The 15,399-nt window shown below is 45.6% G+C and overlaps 1 protein-coding gene across 11 annotated transcripts in view; it reads right to left on the bottom strand.

Moving 5' to 3' along the window:
* The window catches only part of LOC101430044 (cilia- and flagella-associated protein 221-like), a 95,970-nt gene extending 88,324 nt beyond the window's left edge, over positions 1-7,646 (bottom strand). For 2 of the 11 annotated variants that reach the window (XR_009186637.2, XR_009186638.2), the window contains exons 1-2: positions 5,719-7,190; positions 1,921-2,021 (exon numbers count right to left, since the gene is read on the bottom strand). Coding sequence is in view for 6 of the 11 variants with exons in the window: in XM_058301140.2 (XP_058157123.1) it covers positions 1,921-2,021; positions 5,719-5,929 (312 nt within the window). In the remaining 5 variants the exon portion in view is untranslated. The other 9 variants (XM_058301140.2, XM_058301134.2, XM_071216492.1 and 6 more) reach the window with 8 other exon arrangements.
* Positions 7,647-15,399: the final 7,753 nt, after the last annotated feature.

A 15,399-nucleotide genomic window follows, 5' to 3' on the forward strand; every position in this document is an offset into this window, starting at 1 on the left:
TAAAAACATTTGTAAGGGAAGGCCACATTGGGAAAATAGAAATAGAACTACATTAGGAAATTAGAATTGCAAGTGCCTTCAGATAAATAAATAACTTAGAGCCGCTCGTAAAAAAGTGTAAACAAGTTAGGGCTGTACTCAAGAAGAGTGCCAATAAATAACTGAGGCCTTAGGGCTGCTTCCAAGAAAAGTGTCAATAAATAACATGGGGCTGTTCACGAAAAAAGGGCTTTTAAAAAGAAAAAGATAGATACGCTACCTTCAGCTAACCGCAGTGTTCTGCTTCTGTGCCTGCTTGCTCGCTCACTCGCTTACTAGTAAACCCCCTCCCCCTCCTAGAAGGCTATAAAAACACCTCTTCCCTGAAACTGGGGGCTGCTCTCTCCTCTGCATAGGATGAGACAGTAGCCGCGCGGCTAATAAAGCTCTCAATTGGAACTTTATTCAAAGTCTAAGTCTGGTCAATATCACTCATCTATAACATAGTGAACAATTATAGAGAATGATTTTGGGTCTATCTCATCATAACCAAGACATACCAAACCTAATAACTTGGAAAAGTAGGCTCTGAAATGAACGATTAACATTGGATTTTGATTGCTGTGTTCCAAGAAATGAGTTCTTGGAGTTGATGATGAGTAAAGTTTTTACTCACAACTTAATAATCTAACTCTTTTCCTGAGAGGAAATGCTTGACCTCTAGCAGGTTTCTCTCCTGATCTACTGTCTTCTGTCACCCTCAAAATGTAAGAGACTCATAGAAGCTGTTCTCCTCTTTTAATGGCAGATCACCAGAAAGAGACCTCACTTCCCTTCCTGAGGGCTGCACCATCTGTCCGCTACTACCATCGATTCTCTACTCTCAGAACAGTTCAATACAATAATTGGGATTCTTTCTTAAAATGAGCCTAATCACGACATCTAAAGGTAGAGACTCTTGAGGTGGCTGGGACAGAACTAGAGGGGTAACAGCATATTCAGAGCGAGGGGCTGAGAAGGCCCAGGTGATGACAGTCCACCTCTACCCAACTCCAACACATGCGCAGAGCTCAGTTTGGCTCAGATTTAGGACCCAGTGTGGAGACTCTCTGCAATGGCCCAGTGTGAGTTGAGGAAATATTGGGGGAGGTCACTGAAGTTGGAAGGCTTAAATATTTAGGTCCATTTCTGCATGGGGTGTGGGACTCTGTAGTCACGTTCAGGCTGGAATCCAGGTTAATGAAGAGGGCCCAAGGACAGACTTCAGTGTAACTCTGTGGTGGACTGCAGGCGCTAGAGGCTAGAGGTTGCAGTCCAACCTTTGATCTTTCCCTCCTAGAGCCTGTTCAGTGGAGGTGAGCCCCACCAGCCAGACCCAGCCAGGTAGAGGGCAGCATCGCTCTGTCTAGGACTGAGGCAAGGGCAACTGACCCAAGCCAAGCTAAATGGAAGCCTCTGGAACCTCTTGGGAAAGAGACACCATTTTCCTTGGGGCTGAAGGGCACTTGGAGGAAGGCAGCCCAAAGGTCGAATTGTGTCTCATCACTTAGTAGCTGTGTGTACTCAAACAAATTAACCTTTTGGCATCTCAATAAATTAACCTTTTTGCATGGGGATAACAATGCAACCTCTACAGAGTTATTACAAGGACACAATTAAATGACCTAAAACACAAAGCACAATAGCTGGCCCCCAAGAGTCACTCACTCAGTAATGACACCTGTTTTGAAATAGTGATGGCAGGAGGCTTGTGGAAGGGGAAGCAAGGGAAAGCACCTGTCCATGCATACTGATAAAATTTTAAAATTTCTCACCACAGAAAAATCTCATACCCACATTTCTGATGATTATGCCTTCTCTTAGATGAGCCAGTCATATAAATGCAGAACATCCACATTGTTTCATTATTATGATTAATCATCCCAATTAAAAACTACCTACCAGAATCTGTTGGTGTTGTTTTTCTATTTGATAGCCTCCAAAATGCAATATGCCAGGTTTTGCCTGTATGACCTTATTATTCAGAAGTTTTGTGTAAACCTCTATAAAAACAATGGAATAAGTACATGAGACACAAGAGAAAATATTAAATTAAAGAAGACCCTATGAACATGGGCTCTTTTTAATTTGGGACATTTTAAGCATATGAAAGTTGTAGGCAGAGGATACAGCTGTCAACAAGATGAATAATCTGTCCCAGGTTAACTCACTGCCTTTCTCTATTTTTAAACACTCACCAAGAGTTTAGCATCACAATACAAATTCACATCATTATGTCAAAATAATGTGCAAAAAAAGAGATAATTACTCTTCACACATTTAATACAAATCTTTGTAATAAAATATCATCTCTTTAAAGAACACAGCCCTTCTCACTTAATGATTCATTAAGAAATTACTACCCAGTTCAAAGTACCCAAATACCATGTGTTTCATTACATTACTTTGTATTTGGATTTTTATTATTTGACTTCCTCTGAATAGAACTACAATTTGATATACAATCATCTTAAACCTTTGAATAATTATCATGCTGGTCAGGAAAACTCTCAGTTTTTTGAGAATTTTTTTTTTCAGTTTTGAAAGCACAGTGACAATTAAGCTCACAAAAGTTGTGCCAGGTCCATAACTTTTCCAGCTCTTTATTTAGGCAGGAACTGAGCCATGCCCATTACACAATGAATTGTTTCCTTTCCTTAAGTGCTTTGTGCCAGGAGGTGCTGTGCCCCCATTTACATAGAGCCTTCATTCCTACCCCATGAGGTAGGTGTTATTTCTGTTTACAGAGGAGGAAGCTGAGACCTTACTAAGTTGCCCAGGATTTTTTTTTTTTTTTTTTTTTTTTTTAAAGATTTATTTATTTATTTAATTTCCCCCCCTCCCCTGGTTGTCTGTTCTTGGTGTCTACTCGCTGAGTCTTGTTTCTTTGTCCGCTTCTGTTGTCGTCAGCGGCACGGGAAGTGTGGGCGGCGCCATTCCTGGGCAGGCTGCTCTTTCTTTTCACGCTGGGCGGCTTTCCTCACGGGCGCACTCCTTGCGCGTGGGGCTCCCCCACGCGGGGGACACCCTTGCGTGGCACGGCACTCCTTGCGCGCATCAGCACTGCGCATGGCCAGCTCCACACGGGTCAAGGAGGCCCGGGGTTTGAACCGCGGACCTCCCATATGGTAGACGGACGCCCTAACCGCTGGGCCAAAGTCCGTTTCCCATTTGCCCAGGATTGATAGTTAAAATCAAGCCCAGGTCCATCTGATTTCCCACCACTATTCTAAACTGCCTCCCGCAATATGATTGTGGGGTCTGCTTTCTCACAAACACTAGCCTTCCAGCTTTGATTACATCCAAATCATGTGAGTCACAGACACCCTCATGCTGCTCCTTACCCCATCATGACTCTAGTATCAATCAGAGGTGGGTGAGAAACTGGGTACTTTTGCTGTTCCCCAGGTGAGCTGTCAATGTCATCAGGTTTGGGACAAACTGAAGAGCTAGAATGGGGCAAGGATGGCAGGTAAGGGGAAATAAAGATTTCTGAGGTTACTATTCAGTAATTTCTAAGTGCTGAAATTGCCAGTGTTCACTGAACTCTTTTCATGATGAATGCCTGTTTATTCTTGGTTGGTTGGTTGGTTTAGGGCCACAAAGTAGATTTAAAACTGGTCTTTTCCTGCTAATGGCTGGAAATTGTAAAGTATACTAACTTGTTCTACAAGCGGCAGAAGAGCCACACCAACACATTACGTTTCCAACACTGAGATGGGCTCTGAAGAATGCATGGGGGCCATCAAGGTTGATGGGAAAGAGCTGAAAGACAAACGCCGGCCTGGGGCTGACTGCCACCCCTTGGGGAATTCGGTTGACTTCTCTAGGTTTCAGCTTTCCCACCAGTAAAATGGAAATAGAACGTACCTCATAAGGTTGCTGTGTGATTTAATAACATAGGCAAAATGATCAGTGTTTCACGTCATAGTTATAGGATTTACCAGGTTTCCCAGGCTAAGAGATCACATGAAAAAAACAAGAAAGTATAAAATCCACATGGACTCGAAGGAGCAGGGAGTAATATGAGGTGGCTGGAGCTGGGGACCAGTGGAGAGTCAGTGAGGGGACACTGCGGGATCAGACAGCAAAGGGGTCCAGAGGCCAGGTGAAGGAAGAGTACTAGAGCACACAGGGCTAAGATTCACGCAGGATTTGAAAAAGGAAACTGACTGCAAGGGTGTGGTAATGTTGTAGAATTTGAGAGAGGTTCAATTATTTGCGTATAGAAAGCCCAGGACTCAGGAATGATTTTGAGAAGGAAAAATGATTTATTGATGGCAGGCCAGACTCAGGAGCTTTCTGTTTCAAACCTGAGCCCCAAACAAGATTTTTGAGTCTCTTTCATACAGAGAGGAAAGGCCAAATGGTTCTTTTGTTTCATTCTCAATAGGCTTGAATTAGCATATATCTTCCACATCTTAGGTAAGCTTTTAGCATGGACTTCAGACATTCTAGATAAGCTTTTAGCACATTTGGTTTGCATTTTCCCTGAATATTTAAAGTTTATAGACTTTGCATTGTTAAACTGTTTCCTGGGACTGGAGTCCTTGCCATGGTCACCAAGGGCAGGACTGCAGCCTCTTACCGTTCCACACCCACAAGTCAGGACAGACAGTTTAGGTTAAGGTTATCTCTGAAGAGACAGGGAGCCTCCTATCCATAGCCCACATCAGTGAACCATGGAGAGTGTGGCCAGGGAAGAGAGCAGTGCAGCAGTTCCAGGCCCTGGGGAGGGGAAGGAAAGACATTTGAGGAAGTAGAAGCCACAGAACTTGATAGCTTATTTACTCCACAAAAATAGATAGGTTAATCCAGGGGCAGGAGTGAGGGGTAGGGAATGGGGAGTTAATGCTTAATGGGTACCAAATTTCTGATTGGGGTGATAGAACAGTTTTGGTAATGCATGGTAAGTACAGTAGCACAACATTGTGAATGTAACTAAACACTAACAAATTGAATATCTAAAATTGGTTAAAATGCAAAACATTATATTACATGTCTTAACACAATTTTTTTTTTAATTTATTGGTTAAGAGAGTCCTCTTAACGAATCCTCAGGATTGAGGAATGAACGATGGACTAGAGTAGACATACTGTTATTCTACTATGGACAATGTGATTCTAGCAATAGAAGAACTTTTATCATTGGTGTGGTAGCAGTGGTCACAGTGGTTCTGAGGGGAGGAAGAGGGAAAAATAAGTGTAATATGGGGGCATTTTTCAGACTTAGGAAGTGTTCTGAATGACACTGCAATGACAGATACAAGCCATTATATATCTTGTCATAACTTTCAAAATTGTGCAGGAGAGTGTAAACTACAATGTAAACTATAATTCAAGTGCAGTGGCAATGCTCCAAGATGGCTCAAACAAACATACCCCACTAATGAAGGATGTTGTTATGGTGGAAAATGTGGGAGGGTAGAGAGGGGGGCATATGGGAATCCCTCATATTTTTATGTCACATTTGTGTAAATCTAAGCATCTTTAAAAAATAAAAAGTATATATTTAAAAACCTATTAAACAAAAAGAGAATATTCCTGATTTAAATAGGACCATTGTTCTTAATAATAAAAACGATTATGGGCCTATTAAAAAATAGATGAATCAGCAGCAAAACTTCTATTATGCTTTCTGGACTTTGGATGCTCTGGCAAAATGGAAGTTAGAGAGCAAATCTTTTTCTAGTCACTTACTTGATTCTAGGAGGTGATTAGGTACCTCTGTTCTTTTCTTGGGCTCCTCCACTAGGTTCTTCAAAAGGAGGGATGATACCTTGTTAAATGATTCTTCGGCATTCTTTGGTTCTCTGCTGGAGGGTTTCACCACAGCCATTTTACCACGAAAAGCAGTGCCTTCTTTTTTGAACCAAATGTTCTGGGGAGAAAACAGTAGCAGCATAATCATCCATGAGAAACCAAGTGCATTTTTCTCCTCAATCCTTGACAAAGGTACCTCTTGTCCCTGCCATGGTTAACTGTGGTTCAAGACCCCTGTCTCCCTCTTGGCTGCCGGGCTCTGGGTTCCCACAAACAGGTGTCCCATTAGTCTCCTTATATCATATGTCACAACCAGATATCCTGCCATTGCTCCAAACCTGCCAGAGCCCTTAATGCTCCTCAGTAGCTTTCCCCAGAATGTCCTCCTTGATGAGATGCTACTTGAGCTGTCAGGGGGGCCCATGGAGGGAAAAGGAAAGGATCTCAGAGTCAATTAAGTTTGGAAAATGTAGAAGTAAACAGGTCTCTTCCATTCTGGGATTTCTCCAAATCGGTCTCGTGGCTATATGGGACCAAGGAACACTTTAAACATTTAGGAGCCACCTTCCTGGGCCCCTCTCCCAACAGCGGGCACTGCGGGGTGGACGAATCCACAGTCCAGCCAGGTTCCTGTCCCTCCTCCATGCCTCAAGTGCCTTTCCTAGGAGCCCCATGGGCCCTGCTGCATGCTGTACCCTTTGCCAGATCTGCCTTCCCATAACATTCTCATCTTAACTTCCACCTACTTCATAAGGCCCACCCTATCCCCACATCCTTCCAAGTTCTTTGGCAACTACTGCCTCTGCTATTCGGTTGGCATTTAACAATTGACTGCCTTGTGATAGCACTTTACAAATTCCACACTTCTTTGTACCTTGGGGCCTTTTCACAGGCTGCAAGGCTGCTCTGGGAAGCCCCCCAAAAATTCATGTAAAATCACGTGTGGGTCTTCATGTGTGTTCTTTAGAAGGCCCATTGCTGTAGATTACTAAAGGAGTCCCTGGCCAAGATATTTTCGAGACTTTTCTATACCATCATGCAAAATACAGCGAATATACAGGAGGTGCTTGGCACTGCCTTTCTGGAAGAAGGAGTTCCTCCTTTCACCCACTTCCACCCCCTCTTCCCAGTAGCCGCCAAGATGGGCGGTTCCCCAGCAAGGCCTCTCCCGACCTCATTTCCCTCCTCTAAATCCACACTCCCTCCCCATCTCCTCCCGGACCCCACTCCTTCCCTGCCAGGAGCCCCAGGGAGGCTCCAGAGCTCCGCGTTTCCCCACACCTCCCATTCTGGCGGCCCATCCCTAGGGAGAGCCTGTAGCCGCGGGCCTGTCCTCTCGCTCCATCCTCTGGGCTGGACCCTCTCACCCCGGCCAAACGCCTGCTCCCCTCGGCGCCCCCGCACCGCCCCCTGCTAGGAGTACGGGAAGACCCCAGGGCCGCCCCACCCCTCCTCCTGCAGCCCTGCCGGCCCGCCTCTCTCGACCCGGTGACTCGAGGCTGGACTCCGCCGGGGGCTCAGACCGCCTCAGCGCTCCGCCTGCCCCCAGCCCGCCCCGGCGCCAGCACCCGGCCGCTCCCACCCGAGAGGGTTCAGCCGAAGGATCTGCCCCGCGGCGGCCGCGCTCAGCCGTCGCCACGACGACGCCGACGCGCTCCGAGCCCGCGACCGGAAGCGACCGGCCTCCCGAGGGGGCGGGGGAGGCGGCGGCCCCGGCCCGAGGGACGGGGGCTGGGGGCTATTTTGTGGGGCTCGGAGCAGTCTTGGGGTGTGAAGGAGGAACTGACAGCCGACTGAGAAACGGCAGCGAGCGGGCTCCAGAGGGGGAAGGGGAAGGCGCGGCCTCCGCCGACAGGCAGGCGGGAGAGCAGCCCTGGGGCAAGGGGCGGTGTCTCAGGGCGGGGCCTCGGAGCGCCCGGGGTGGCGCTTCCGCCTCAGGCTTTCAGTCACCGCCGCCTACCCTCTTTTTTATAGTTTTTTTTTTTGTTTTACATTTTCTGTTATTATAAATTTCAAATATATGCAAAGGTAGGCAGAATGGTTTATTGAACCTTCAATACCCAGCTGCAGCAAGGATCACAAGCGGCCAATCTATGCCTCCCCCACTGCCTGCATTATTTTGACGCAAATCTCTGACATCATTAAATCCATAAATATTTCAGAATGCACATCCGAAAAGTAAAAACTCCTTTTAACATAACCACCATAGTAACGCCTAAAAAAATTGTGGTAACTTTTTAACGTTTTCAAATATTCAATAGTCAAGTGCCTCATAAACGGCAAAATATTTTTTAAGAGTTTGCCAGTTGGAATCAGAATTCAAACAAACCCACACATTGCAATAGATTGGCATATCTTTTAAGTCTTTCAATCTATGACTACCTCCTCCACCTCTCTCGTTCTTCTTTGCAATTTATTGCTTGAAGAAGCTGTTTCTGTCCGTCATTCTGATTTTTAGGGGGTATGTGCCATGAAACCAGGTCAGCGCTTCTGACCTCCTGACCTCCTGCCCTTCATCCATGGACATTCTTCTCTACACAGACTGCTCAGGCTTCTCTCTTCCCAGGAGCTATCCTTGTCTCACTCTCTCCTTTTAAAACTTGACACTTGCTTTATACTATTTATGGCTTCACGTTGATAGGAGATTTTAGGGGGCATCTACCTGGGTTCCTGCCTTTTTCACATTCACATCACATATTGTTTTGTACGTGGTTTCTTTCCCCTTCACCTGGAACGTTCATTTTTCCCATCTTCCATTCTCCAACTCCTCCCACCCCACCCCCACCATCATCACCTATTAAAACTCTCCCCATCCTAAAGGATAGCAGTGCAGCATCTTCGTGGAGCCTGCCCATGTCATCCCCACCCTTCAGACTCTTTTCTCCTCTGAACTTCCATAATACTTTATTCTGGCACCTTTTCTTCTCTCATTATATGCTGCACCCATCATTATTTATGTATGGTCTTGTTGTGGAATTTAAGAGAAGTTTAATTATTTGAGTATAGAGAGGCCAGGACTCAGCAATGATTTTGAGAAGGAAAAATGGTTTATTGACGGCTGGCCGGACTCGGGAGCTTTCAGTTTGAATCCCGAGCCCCGAACAAGATTTTCAAACGTCTTTTATACAGAGAGGAAAGGCTAAATGGTCTTTTTGTTTTAGTTTTCAATAGGCTTTAATTAGCATATATCTCTTTCACATCTTAGGTAAGCTTTTAGCAAGGACTCTAGACATTTTAGATAAGCCTTGGTTTTTGCATTTCCCTTAAATACTTAAAGTTTATAGCCCTTGCTTTGTTAAACATTTCCTGGGACTGGAGCCTGCTGGGCCCTAAGAGCAGGACTGCAGCTTCTTACCGTTTCACACTTACAAGTCAAACAACTTAGTTATCTCTGAAGAGACAAAGAGCTTTCCACCCATAGCCCACATCAGTCTTATACAACAGAATCCTTAGAGGAAGGTGGCTGTGCCTTATCTTTGACTTTCCCACAGCACATGACCTAGTTTTTATATTCATAATCATTACTCATTAACTGTTGGCCAACTAGGTGCAAAATTCACTTGCTTTCGTTTTTTCTGTGTTGTTACCTCAACAAGATAGATTTCAGGAGAACAGATACCATCATTGTAGCAAAGAGAAGTCAGGTGTACACGGTATTGAAGGCCAGGATGTGAGAATTCTGAGAAGGAAGATTTATTTCAACTAGCCAGACTGGACAGACTCTTGTCCTGATAAAAACTGAGCTTTAACTAGAATTTTTGGGTCCCTTTTATATGTAGGATGTAAGAGGGGGAGTCAAACGGTGCTTATATGCAAATGACTTTTGTTAATTTCTTCAAGTGTTTTATCTGAGTATTAGGTTATTTCCTTCAGGTAAGCTTGAATTACCACATATCCCCCACATTCCAGGTAAGCTTTTAATACATTTGGTTTGCATTCTCCCTGAGTATCCAAAGCCTATACAGTTTATACTTCTCAAATGGCTTTCTAGGCATACTTGGATATAGAATAAGTTTGAATTTATGTACAGGCCATATTATTTCCCACCTTTGATGCATGCTTAAGGGTATTAAGCTTTAGCATCACTATTGTCAGAGTCTCTCTGGACTGACTGGTATGTATATAGAGCCGTGAGATGGGCAGCTGTCTGCCTTTTTACTATACCATTTATTAGGGTGCGTGTTCTGTTTTTGATGAAAGGGAGGAGGCAAGGCAGTATGGTGCATCCTCCTATGAGGAAGACAACTATTCCCAGTAAAAGCTTAAAATTGTTTTGCTACTGACTGCCAGTTTCCAAAGGAATTACATACATTCCAACCATTCCACACACTGGAACATGAGCACTTTTTACCCTTTTGCTTGTAATTTCATCGATAACCTTGCCAGTACCATCTAGTTCAAGGCAGCAATTAGAGATTGAATTTTCCGCAAACTCCCCCTTCAGCTGCCAGGAGATAGTCTAGGGCGAGACAGTTTTGATAGACAGGGTTTCTGAGTTTAGTTTGCTGTTGGGCTACTAAGTTTAGGGCATGGGCAGTTTCATTAGTTATTATTTCTACCACGGCTTGTAAGTGGATGATTCAGTTTAGCATACACATAGGGGTTCAATAACCCCACATGCCATCCTCTGCCCAAGTTGCTGGCCCATAGTATTGGATTATATGCCTAGGGGGCCATTCTTCACCTCCCCAGGTAATGACAGTCCTTTTTTCTCTTATGTTTTGATATACTCGCTGGCTTAGCTCTTTCCCATCTGCTAAGGGAATGAGGAAGAAGGAGGGTTTTATTGTACCGAGCATACAAGTACTACAACAGTTTGGGGAAGTTCTTGGGATGCAACCTTTCCACAAATCCAGTACAGACCATTTGGGGCAGTAAAGGGGCCCTTCGCTGTGGAGTTCCACACTGTGATGAATTTGGGGAAAGTACGATTTACAAGAATGAGGTCAGATTCATTCCATGTTCCCCAAGGCTCTGTTGTATTGGTGGTATAATTTTGGAATTTTCCCCCTGTAATGTTAGGATTCCAACAGATATAGAGGAGTTTAGGCAGGCTCTTGAAGCACAATATTTTCCTATAATAGAAGTTTGCAAGGGCCACATACTATCACGGGGTTAGCTGGGAGGCAGTTTCATTATATGGTTGGCTGTACTTGTATTCTTTAGTTTCCCAGGGTCATTGGTCTCCCATATTAGTACCTCCATATACCTAGCATGAGGAGACATTTAAGGCTGCCCCTACTACATCAGCCAGGTTTATGAAGAGGTTTTTTGCCACTTGTGGAATGGAAAAGGGCTTTTCCATTTCTTCATAGAAGGAGTGGAACACAGAGTGGGCTTTACTTTTGAGTGGATGTTCCCGATACCCAACTCAGATGTATGCCCCTGGGTCAATTCCTCTACCGTCAATGCGGAGACCCATTTGGACTCCCTGAGTCTGCCAGGATTCAGGGTTAAGGATGGTGAGGTTTAAGGGGTTACATTGACCACATGGACAGTTAGACGGGGCCATACCTTTGGTGCCGATGGCTGTTTAGTTGTGCTCCAAGTGGCCCAGGTGACACAGGACCAGTAGGGGCAGTAGTATGCACCTATGTATTTGCACAAGAAACTCCCCCTCAGGCTGCACTTTTCATTACTGGAGCGCACATATACTTATTGTTATGAGTATATTTCTGCTCCCAGCTGAGCCTCAACATTTGGTGTTCCATGGTATCTTGGAGTCTATAACTTGAAATGCATAGAATAGGAGGAACACTCGGTGGTTCCAGCTAATGACTGGGGTAGAGTTAAGTAGCTTCCCATTTTGATTAAACACACTTATTTCCCATTTATGGGAGACTGTTGGGGGCATGGTATCAGAGCACATTATTTGGCCAGGTATGTTACAGACACTGTAGGAGATTCCCTGAAAATGGCAGGTGGTTATATGGCCCTTGCAGGTGTAATGGCTATGATATATTAATGTGGTATCGACATGGGCCCCCGTTTGCACTTCTTCAAAACACAGCTTACACAATGTCCCTGGAATCAGGGACATTGTAACTGGGATTAAACCGGTTTCCTATTCTTCAGCTGTGCATAGATCAATCAGCTTCCGGGGTGTGATTCAAGCAGAGCTCATTGTTCCATCCTTAACCTTTGACCATGCGTGGACCAGTCAGCTTCCGGGGTGTGACTGAAGCAGGGCTTGGTGTTCCATCCTCAATCTTCTGCTGTGCATGGATCAGTCAGCTTCCAGGGTGTGCCTGGAGCAGGGCTTGGTGTTTTGTTCTTTCACAAGATGAGTTTGGTTGAGTTGTGGGTATCTGGAATATAGGTCCAGGACTCTGGGGCAGCTCGCTTGACTCAGCTATGGTGTATCCACAGGGTGATTTCAGCTACTTTAAATGCACTGGCAGTGGATTAAATGACAAGATAGGGCCCTCACCATAGAGGGGTTAGTGGTGCTGCTTTCCAGGCTTTGAGCCAGACGGCATCTCCTGGCTTGTACAGGTGTACAGAGCTGCTTAAGCTAATGGGGGCCCTTTCTTGGACCCAGTGATGCAGGTTTTGTAGGGTTTTTCTTAAGCTGATCATTTGCTGAGCTATTGATAAGTTTCTTCTTTCTCTGAGATCCCCTTCTATATTTCAGACTAAGTGGTAAGGCCTGCCAAAGAGGATTTCATAAGGGGTTAAGCTCAGCTTTCAGCTTGGGCTAGTCCAAACTTGGAGGAAAGCACTCGGGAGTACCTGCACCCATGTTAGCCCAGTTTCTTGGCAAATCTTGGTAATATAAGTTTTTATTGTACGGTTCACTCACTCTACTTTCCCTGAGCTTTGAGGACAGTAAGCAGTATGCAGTCTTCATCAGATGCACAGTGCTTTGGCAATCTTTTGAGTGATTTCAGAGATCAAGGTGGCTCCATTGTCGGAGCCAACTGAGAGGGGTAGCCCTTATCGAGGAATGATTTCCCTGAGGAGAACTTTGGCTACTTCTTCAGCTTTCTCTGTTCAAGTAGGGAAGGCTTCCACCAATTCAGAAAAGGTGCAAATAAAGACTAGGAGACATTTATAGCTTCTGGATAGTGGCATTTCAGTGAAATCAACTACTAGATCTTTGAGAGGCATACTGCCAATTCTTTGGACTCCTCAGGCTCCCGTGGGTCCCTGGTGAGGGCTATTTTTTGCACATGACACACCCCACTGGCATATGGCAAGGGTGATAGCAGCTAGACCTGGGATGTAGAAGAATCTTCCTAACACTTCTTTAAGATAAGTTTTTCCCAAGTGTGTGTTCTTGTGGTAGTCTTGAACTACAATTGTGGCTAATATTAGTGGCACAACTATTCTGCGATCCAGCAATGTCCACCACCCATTTGCTCCTTGTGTCCCACTCTAGGAGAGTATCCACTCTCTCTCAGTTTGAGTATATTACGATTCCTGGTGATTGAGAGGCCGTGGGATGAGAGCAGGCAGTGTATACTGGAGTTTCTGAGAATTAAGAGGTTGAGGAATGACAGCAGTCACCAGGTTTTCAGATAGGGATCCTTCCTGTGCCACTCTTTTTGCGTCAGCATCTGCCCTCTGATTTCCCTGGATGATGGGTCTGTGACTTGTCTGGTGTCCCATGCAGCACATTACAAGTACTTTCATAGGCTCTCAAACTGCTGCTAGTAGTACCAGAATCTATGTGCCATATTTAATGCTCTTTCCTCCTGAGTTAATGAGTCCTTTTTGTTTGTATAAGGCTCCATGCATGAGTATTGTAAGGAAGGCATGTTTGGAGTCTCTCTAGATGTTAACCTAGGCTCCGCAAGTTGTAGGGCTCAGGTGAGGGCAACGAGTTTGGCTTTTTGTGCTGATGAGTTATCCAGGAGGTGCTGGGTCTCTACCATGGTCTCAGATGTTACTACAGCATATCCTGCTTGCCAATCACTGCCCTGAATAAAGCTAATCCAATCCGCGAAGAACTCCATGTCGGGATTTGGTAGTGGCTGGTCCTGGAGGCCCGGCCAGCTGAAATACATTTCTTGCAATGTTTCCAGGCAGTTATGGGTTGGAATTCCTAACTTGATGGGTAGCCTAGTAGCAGGGTTCAGGGTTTTTACAAGTTCCAGTTGGACAGATGGATTTTCACACAATAGGGTTTGATATTTAACTAGGCAGCTGTTAGTAAGCCAGTGTGTTCCTTTGGCTTCTAACATTGGGATTACTGCATGCAGAACCTGAACAATTATAAGCTGCCCATGAGTTAATTTTATGGCTTCTAGTGTTAGCATTGCTGCAGTGGCTACAGCTTGCAGGCATGAGGGCCATCCCTGGGCTACAGTGTCCAGTTGTTTGGAGAAATAAGCTACAGGTCTTTGCCAGGAACTAAGGTATTGAGTGAGTACTCCTACTGCGATGCTTTGGTGATTATGAACATATGGGTTGAATAGTTTACTGAGATCTGGAAATCTGAGGCTCGGTGCTTCCATCAGAGCTTGTTTGAAAGCAGTGATAACTTTCTTCTGTGGGCTTTCCCTAAACAGCAGTTCACAATCTCCCTGCTTTGTGGCTTCATATAAAGGGCGTGTGAGTGGGGGGGGGGGGTGGCAAGATGGTGGTTGAGTGAGTGTACCTGATAATCTCTCCTGCAAAGAAGTGGCTGGGCAGTGTTGGAAATTCTTTGGGACCAGGCTGTTTCGGGATTTTGCAGGGCAGGAGGTGTCTGGACATGGATTTGGTGGGAAGATAACAGAAAATTCGTGTATAAGATAAAATTGAGGCTCTATTACATGGAGGTGGGGGCTGCGCATGACACGCTCCCTCCTGGGGTGGGCGGAGCCGTGGCACCAGAACCGCAGCAGTGATTCCTGGAGGCTCTGTGGTACTGGGGAATTAATAAGCCCTGAGTGGGCTATTGGGGGGCTAACAGGGCAGGAGGCCTTTGCAGACTGATTTGGGAAGACAGATGGGAGTTTTATGGTGAAGTGGAGAATTTTTGATTGCGGACACAAATAATAGCGCTTCCGGCTAGAGCCCCGCCCCAAGGCTGGCTGCCGATCTGCAGCGGCCTTAAGTCGCTTGCAATAAAGAGACGTCACCAGGAGGCTGTTTCAGGGGCTGACAGGGTGGGAGACATCTGGAAGCCGATTAGTGGAATATTTTGTGAAGCATGGGAATCTCGGTTTCAGACACTGATATCGGCGCTTCCGGCTGGAGCCCTGCCCCCTGGGCCTCGCTACTGATCTGCAGCATCATTAAATTAGCTGCAGTGTAGAGGAACCCCCAGGTGGTTGTTTCAGAGGCTTGCAGGGCGGGAGGTTTCCTGAAGTCGAATTGGTGATAAAGCCACAGAAGAGACCTGAGTGAGATGGTGAATTGCGGGTTTCTGACACATAGGTCAGAGTTTGTGGATATGACCTCCCCCATAGGGCTAGCACCCACCTGTGGGGATCCCTGAAGGCTGTGTTGCACTGCGGTGCTCCCAGGCTCCCTGTTAACCAGATTTGAGGTTGCCAGGTCTGTGTCCCCTAAACCTTGGTGGCCCACATCCCAGAGACTACACCTCTTGAGTCTGCAATATCACAGACTTTCGATCCCTGAATCCACCACACCCTGAGGTCCATCTGAGGTCCCTGAATGTCCTAGCCC

The sequence above is a fragment of the Dasypus novemcinctus genome, chromosome 7 (assembly GCF_030445035.2).
Source record: "Dasypus novemcinctus isolate mDasNov1 chromosome 7, mDasNov1.1.hap2, whole genome shotgun sequence".
NCBI lineage: Eukaryota > Metazoa > Chordata > Mammalia > Cingulata > Dasypodidae > Dasypus > Dasypus novemcinctus.